General features: G+C 42.0%; 1 protein-coding gene across 1 annotated transcript; it reads left to right on the top strand.

Moving 5' to 3' along the window:
• Nucleotides 1–248: 248 nt before the first annotated feature.
• On the top strand, nucleotides 249–8414 carry hpxb (hemopexin b). The gene is made up of 10 exons (XM_014010646.1): nucleotides 249–388; nucleotides 505–521; nucleotides 987–1070; nucleotides 1187–1329; nucleotides 1403–1556; nucleotides 2128–2340; nucleotides 2646–2738; nucleotides 4210–4340; nucleotides 4432–4579; nucleotides 7962–8414. Exons 1-10 carry the CDS (start codon nucleotides 324–326, stop codon nucleotides 8186–8188), a joined length of 1275 nt encoding a protein of 424 aa, XP_013866100.1. The 5' UTR covers nucleotides 249–323; the 3' UTR covers nucleotides 8189–8414.

Genomic DNA, 8414 nt, shown 5'->3' with positions numbered 1-8414 from the left:
CAAGTCTTAAATATGGATTTTGTAACAAATTAATCAAACTGTTCAATTTAGATTTAGACACCACTTTCTTCTTTACCTCCAGATATTAGCATGTTTGTTGTCACATCTGTAAAAGAAAATAATAAAGATGAATAAATATTAATGTGTTAAATTCTAAATGACTCATTTTGCAACAACAGAACTTTCACCCTGATGTTTTGCGCAAACAAACACACCGCTGAGGTCATGCAACCCTGGAGTTTCCGAATACATTAAACGCACTCAGGTTTCAAAATAAAAGCCTGGGTTTGGCTCCTTCCAGGACTTTCAGCAGGACAAGAACCATGGAGCTGATCTCTAAAAGTCTGTTTCTGTGTTTAGTGTTTGTCCTCAGCGAGGCAGCACCAGTGTGAGTAATCAGGAGGGTGTTGAAAAGACAAAGAAATGTCACAGGCTTTTATTTTAAAGGATAATTTCAAATCATAATTGAAGCTCAAAAAAGTAACTTTTATTTATTGTTCACAGGCAGGACTCAGCAAACGGTGAGTTTGTAGAAAATATTTCAATACTTCTTTCAGTTGTTCCCTCGTCTGAGATCATCCTCCTCCATCTTACTCTGTCCATTGTATTCAATGTCCTTTACCTCCCCTATCTTAGTCTGGTCATTCTAACTTTATCTCCCAGTCCTTCAACCTGTGCTGTACCTCTAATGATCTCATTCCTAATCTTCTCCAACCTGCTCACTCCCAATGAGAACCTCAACATCTTCAGCTCTGAAACTTCCAGTTCTGTCACCTGTCTTTTTGTCCATGTCTCTGTCTCCAATCCAGACAACATAGTTGTCTGTTCCTTGCCTTCTCATTCACACCTGCAGACCTCCTTCTCTCTGAGTTTCTCTCCCAACTCATTCCTAATCTTATCCATCCTCTCCTTGGCTTATATCTAATTATACATAAAAATGATCTAATTCTATTAAAGTAAATGTTATTTAAATCTTGGTGATAAAGATGCTGCTGTGCCAGACCGGTGCACAGGTATCGAGTTTGATGCCATCACTCCTGATGAGAAGGGAAACACAATATTTTTCAAAGGTAGGAAAAACTCTTCACTTAAGGGTTAAAAACAATCTTGTTTCAGTTTTTAAGGTTTGTTGTTTTTCCCTACAAAAAACTTTATGTGTGCTTTTCTCACGACGCTTTCATCGTAGATGGCCATATTTGGAAAGGTTTCAGTGGGCCAGCGCAGCTCTCCAGTGAGTCCTTTAGAGAGCTGGGTGGTCACGTAGATGCTGCCTTCCGCATGCACAACCAAGAGAACCCAGACGACCATGATCACATCTACCTTTTCCAGGTACGGCTCCCAGAGAATGGGGACATCTATAATATTAACAAACTTTCACTGTGATTGTTTATCTAACCTCCAGAATAACCAAGTGTTCAGTTACTTCAACCAAAATCTGGAGGATGGGTATCCAAAAGAGATCCAGGAGGATTTTCCTGGAGTCCCAGGTCACCTGGATGCTGCTGTGGAGTGTCCCAAAGGAGAGTGCATCACCAGTTCAGTTCTGTTTTTCAAAGGTTTGTTGCGACAGAAACATTTCATCTCAGTAAGAGATAAATATGTAGTTTAAAAATAAAACAAAATCTGTACACTAAATAAGGTCTAGCTGTGATATATGCAGTATATAAAAGTACATACCCTGTAAGTACAGGTTAACTAATACCTGGTATGTACTGCATACATACCATGTACTGCATACATACCAAGTACATACAGACTAACTAGTACCTGATATGTACCTGGTACATCCATATGCAGAACATACCTACACATACAGGTTAACAAGTACTTGGTATGTACCAGGCTTCAGCTACAAGCTACAGAAGAGAACATGTTCCTGTAGAGTCCTTAGCTAAATATGTTTTTGTCTGTATTTTGTCTTGTTATTAATGTATGTTCTCGCACACTAGTGGTTTGACATGGGTAATTTAGCCTTTTTATTAAACGGTGAACAAAAAAATGAATCAAACAAATAAAGTGAGGTCTTAAACTATTTTCCTTAAAATTGAGGTTGTTTAAAGTATAAATGTGTGCACAATTATATCAATCCAGGTATAATATCAAAAAATGCTAATTTCCCCTCCACAGGACAGGATGTATATGTTTACGATTTAAGCACTAAAACAGTGAAGTCGAAGACGTGGTCCCACTTGCCTGGCTGCACCTCTGTTTTCCGATGGCTAGAACACTATTACTGCTTCCACGGACACAACTTCACCCGCTTCCAGCCAGTGACAGGAGAGGTGACCGGCTCCTACCCCAAAGACGCCCGCCACTATTTCATGCACTGCCCTAACTTTGGTGAGTCCTTCAACAAATCGAACTGCAGGGTTTCCCTAGAAAACTTGCTAAGCCTGGTGGTAGAGGTAGCACGCAAGTGTTGATTTTAATGTGGGGTGGCGGTGGAAGTGGTAATGGAGTGCAAAGTTGACAAAGCTTGGTCCAAGCCACTTATCCTGTTGCCACCATCACTGTTGGTGCTGCCCTTAAATGATCAAATGATGCTTAGCGTGGTGGCAATTAAAGCATGGTGGCCTGCCAGGGCTATAATACACTGGGATTGATTTGTACAAGAAACACCCATACTGTTTTGTGCTTAACTGCAGGTCATGGCGGTAATGCTGCACCCCTTAAATGCCACAATGTCAAACTTGATGCTGCCACTACAGATGACGCAGGCAGAATTTACTACTTCTCAGGTAAGAAAAGAGGGTGCTTCTGACCTGTGCTACAGAGATGTAGGTGAAACACTTCATCAACTTCACAGCTTGCTATAAAGGCATTAACATTAGTTCACAAAGGTTTGGAATAAATTGGCAGATTAGACTTGTGGCCTTAAGTGGAGAAGTTCAAGTATCTTGGGAAGAATTGAGCGCAAGATTGACATAAGAATCGATGCTGCTTCACAATATAGCAGAGTCTGTATCAGTCTGTTGTGGTGAAGCTCTCTGTTTACAGATAGGTCTACATTCCTACCCTCACCTATGATCACAAACTTTGGGTAGTGAACAAAACAAAGACACTGCATATACATGAGATCCAAATGAGTTTTCTTCACATGGTAGCTGGACAATCCCTTAGAGACTGGGTAGAAGATGAGTTCTCTGGGACAGAATCAGGAGGAGAGGAGTCGGTTAAAGTGGACGGATGGGAGGATGGACAGACGACTTGTTGTTGTTCAGCTAAACAATAATTCGGGACCAAAGTTTTAAGAGTTATCTTTCACTATGGTACTGCCACAACCCAATTCAGAAACCATTAATCATCTAAGCAAGTAAAGAAATGACTTGATAGTTGGTTTTATTTGGAACGTAAGAATGCCCTACTGTCCAAGATACAGTTGTCCAATGCAAAATAAAGGTTTGGATGTCCACAACATTGGACGGTACCAACTGGTGTCACAACTGAGATTCAGAGCAGATTGGATTTAAGAGGATTCCACATCTGTTTTTTGGGGGGGTGGGTGGCTCTTTGTCAGGCCATAACCTTTAGTGCAATACTTGACCAAACCCCACCTCTAATATTGAATTATCAACCCATTCTCACTCCCAGCTCATCACATATTGACACTTGGTCAGGTATCGTCTGCGTCCAGTTTTGGACGCGTCAGATACACCCCTCGCGTCAGTTATTAACGAGATATGACGGAGGAGGAGTGAGTTGTCATATTTTTTGAAGAGTAGTAAATGCACAACAACTAACCATCTCAGACCCATAAATTGAACTTCTATTAGCCATATACATCCTATCCCTGACCTCAATACCTAAAATTAACCCTGATCCCTCATATTAACCATTTTTGAAAGTGTAGAGAATGCACAACAACTAACTGTCCCAGACCCTAAATTTAACTTCATTAACCATAAACATCCTATCCCAGACCCCAGTACCTAAAATTAACCATTAATCCTGATCCCTCATGTTAACCACAGACCTCCAACCCAAAGACTCCTATGTGGCGCAACCCAGGAAAGCCACGGGTGTGAATAACTGACATGAGGGGGTTACCTGACGCAGCAAAACTGGATTCAGAGGGTATCTGACCAAGCGTCAATAAGTTGACGAGTCGGGAGTGAGAATGTGTTGGAATTATACTGGTCCGATACAAATGTAGAGACACAACTTTAGATTTGCTTCACAAGTCTTCACTTAAAATGTTGGATCTTTCAGGTTCCATCTACATGCGTCTGGACACGCACCGTGATGGGTTTCATGCCTTCCCAATAACCAGAGGATGGAAAGAGGTGGCCAATGGCGTTGATGCTGTTTTCTCATATGCTGATAAAGTCTACATGATTAAGGTAGACCTCATTCCCAATCCCTCCCAGTTACTTGGTTGAAACTGAAACAAAAATGAAAATAAGTGTCATTTACTTTTCCAAACATCTCTAGGGTGATCAGGTTTACATTTATAAAGCAGGCACTCACTTCACCCTGATTGAAGGCTACCCAAAACCAGTCAGGGAGGAGCTAGGCATCGAGGGCCATGTGGACGCTGCTTTTGTATGTCCAACTGAAAACACAGCTCATATAATCCAAGGTAAGATTTTATCTCTGTTATTTCCTTGTCAAGGTGTTGTAGCTCCTTAAGCCCCACCGATTTAAAAAGAATGTGAATGTTTGAGACTTCAAAGTTGTGCTCCCATTTCTTAGTTTTAAATAGTCACTGATGTTATATGCTGTAAATTATTTCAGTTGTGGAAAAACAATTTATATAAATAAATTCAGGCCCCAAATTATTTATCATTTATGTTCAAGTTCAGGTTCAGATTTATTCGGGTCCCAAAAGGACAATTAATTTTTCAGCAAGAGCATGGTACAAATACATACAAGACATAAAAAAGTTCAAAATTAAAAACATGTATACAAAATTTTAAAAGGTTGTAACAAATTAAATACAGTACAATCCAGTGCCCCAAAGCACAACAAATATAAATCAGTGAACAGTTACTACAATCACTGGTATCAAAGAACCCCAACACTCAGATGCAAGTCCCCCTACTTTGTCCTTTATTAAAGAGAGAAATAGCTATAGGGATGAAGGAATACTTGTACCTGTTACTTTTCATGTCTGTAGCTGTGTTTCCATTGACCATGAAAATGTGTAAATTAGAATTTCGAAAATAAATTAGCTCAATGGGAACATGCCAGTTTCGAAAAAAATTGTTTTTCGACAAAAAGTTTTTGCGCTAGGATGAGGTTGGTATTTCAGCTGTATCGAAATTGGTGATTTTCGTAAAACTGCAATGGAAACACTTTTTTCACATCATAGGAGTCACYTGATCAACAACCGGCTGTTTCTACAGGCGAAAAAGAAGATTGACAAAGAAGATAACAGGAAGTAGAAATAGTAGTATTATCACAGAAGTAGTATAAAATAGTAAACTCACCGACTACAATTTCCCAAAAACACAGCATACGTAGCCGCTCCAAAGTACGGAATTGTCACTGGAAAGCCTCGATAAAAGACGCCGACGTCTCCTCTGATAATGAGCGCTAGTGTCGCGGTAGCAACATGCTATGTATTTACATCCATCGCCGCCATGTTTGTAATGACTTATCGCGAGAACAAACGTATTCACGCGTGACTTTAATAGCATTTCTTACTTAATAGAAACACTGCAGTTGTGAAACTGTGTTTTTCGACATTTACATAATATCGACAAAGTTTTGCGCATATTTGCAATGGAAACGCAGCTACGAGTGGGTGTAAACCTTTGACTTCAACCAAAAAACAATTTTTGGTTTATAAGAAATTAACTGTTGTTTATAAAGATGTTTCTACAGGGTACAGCTTCTAGGTTTGTTAGCTTGTAAGTTTGGTTTTAGGCTTGTTTGCTAGTGGTAGTCTGTAGCTTTGCAAGTGTTAGCTTGTTGGTTTTGTAAGTTTAGCTTGTGGGTTTGCTAATATTAACTTGTAGGTATGCTAGGATTAGCTTGTAGGTTTGGAAATGTTAACGTATGTTTCCTAAAATTAGCTTGTAGATATTCCAGGGTTAGCTTGTAGGTTTCTTTGTGCTAGCTCATAGGTTTGTTAGCTTTTAGTTATGCAAATGATGTGGGGGTGGGGATGTTGGGGTTTGGGGCATCAGGGGTGGGGGCCCTCGGAGGCTGGGCTGCAGGGGGTTTCTGGGCAGGGGGACAGTGGCTCTCACCCTGGAGAGGGCATTGGTGGTTCAGATTGTAGCTTCGGGTGGCTGCATGCTGGTCCTCAGGTGGTCTGTAGCGGCTGTCATGGGTCGCTGACCCGGTGGCCTGGCTGTGCCGAGGTGGGTTTGGTGTGGGCAGTGGGGCTTGGGGTTCTGGGGTCATGCCGCCCCTGGGCTGTGGTCCTGGTGGGGCCGGATGGCTTGGGCCCTGGCGGGCGGGTTGCCGGGGCTATGGGCCAGTTTGTGTTCTGGTGCTTGGCTCTGAACTGGAGTCCTTCAGTGCGCTGGTGGGCTACGGGTCTCATGAGCTGGGGGGTTGGGTTGGCTGGGGGGTAGGTTGACTCAGTCTGAGTGTCTGGTGTGCTATATATTCTGAGAGTTATCTGAATGTTGTGGTGGGTATAGCATTTCTTCTGGGGCAGGGGCTGTGTAGATGGCCTTGGGTGGCGGCCGGGTCTGTGCTGGGTCGGCTGGTTGGCCCCTTTGTTGTGGTGGGGGTTTAATAATAATAGTAATAGTAATAATAGGCAGCTGGGTGTGCACTCTTGGCTGAATTTTCCGTGCTGCGGTTTGGTGTCCTCTTTGAGGGGGTGGGAACTTATGGCATGCAAGGGGTGGGATNTAATAATAATAATGCATTTTATTTGTTAGTGCCTTTCAAAACACCCAAGGACACTTTACAACATTAAAAACAAAAAACAGGGTTTGCTGTCAATGGCCTCCTTGCGCTGTTGGTGGCTGGGTAGGCACTCTCAGCTGAATCTGCCTTGCTGGGGTTTGGTGGCTTCTTTGGGCTGCGAGCTGGCTATGAGCTGGGGGTTGGGTCTTGGGGGTCTGGACGGCTCTGGGGTGGGTGGACTAGTGGTCCCAGTTTCTGGCGGTCCTCTGGGCTCTGTCCATCCATGGTCTAGGGCTACCTGGGCCTGGCAGTCTGTCCGGAGGAAGAGGTGTTGGGGCCTCACTCCCTGGGTGGGTCTCGAGGAACCGGGGAACCAGGATGCCTACTCATGACTCTGGAGGGGCTGGCTCTGAGCCCAAAGCCTGGGCCCCAGAACTTCAGAGGCTGATTTTGGGTGTGAGGGTTGGGTTTAGGACCAAGGTGTGACTTGAGTTTAGGTTAGTTTTAGGGTCAGGAAGGTACCTGTGAGGTTAGCCTTAGGGTTTGTGGTCAGGGTTAGGATATAAAATTACCAAAAATGAATGGAAGTCAATGGACGGCCCCACAAGGATATAAAAACAACTGTGTGTGTGTGTGTGTGTGCGTGCGTGTGTGTGTGTGTGTGTGTGTGTGTGTGTGTGTGTGTATCTATATATGTTTGTATGGATATATGTATGTATGTGTACTTTTTAGCAAGGTTATAATTATTATTATATATACACATGTATTTTGTTGCTGTATTTTTGTCTTCTTCATTTTTGCAGGTGTGCAGACAGATGTTGGGTGTATTGTCTTGTGTGTTCTTGGTGTATATTTAACATATCTTCTAATCTCTCTTTCAGTCTTTCCCACTATATTTCTCCTTTTTCTTCTCTTTATTTTTCTTCTTCTCTAGATTTACTTCTCTAAAAAGACACAGAAAATGAAGAAACTAATATTAAGTTCTGTTTTCTACTGAAGTGGCTGAAAAAAAGTTATGCTAATGTTAGCCTGTATAGCCTGTAGCTATGCAAGGCTTAGCTTGTAGGTGTGAGCATGTTAGCTTGTAGTTATGTTAGGGTTAGATTGTAGACTTGCTAATATTAGTTTGAGCTAACTCACATCTCTTTCTACAGGAAATACAATGCGGGATGTTGTGCTCACTGCCACTCCCAGGATTATTGCCCGAGATGTGCCATTGCCCCTGTCGGACATTGATGCTGGTCTGTGTGGTGCAGATGGAATTAAACTGTTCAAAGGTTCACAGTATTACCTCTATGAAAGCCCTATGATACTAGCATTGAGCAGGATTGCTCCCACACCTGCAAACATCACCTCAGCAATGATGGGCTGCAAGGATTAGGAATCAAATTAATTAAAACAGGAACCAAAATACAATTAAAAGCAAATGAAAACTTTAAAAATACAGCCGAGTTAAAATKTTACACTTATTGAATGAAACCAAAAAATTCCTTGTTTCATCCAATGCAGTTCGACTTTGTGGTGAATAAAGCGTASAGATAAAAGTGCTTTATGAAGTGTAAACCATTCTTTTGTTTGTTGACTTAATTGTTTTTCATCACTCATAT

The sequence above is a fragment of the Austrofundulus limnaeus genome, unplaced genomic scaffold (assembly GCF_001266775.1).
Source record: "Austrofundulus limnaeus strain Quisiro unplaced genomic scaffold, Austrofundulus_limnaeus-1.0 Scaffold72, whole genome shotgun sequence".
In the NCBI taxonomy this organism is placed as follows: domain Eukaryota; kingdom Metazoa; phylum Chordata; class Actinopteri; order Cyprinodontiformes; family Rivulidae; genus Austrofundulus; species Austrofundulus limnaeus.
The sequence above is the reverse complement of the archived record's forward strand: the minus strand, read 5'-3'. Positions and strand labels throughout refer to the sequence as shown.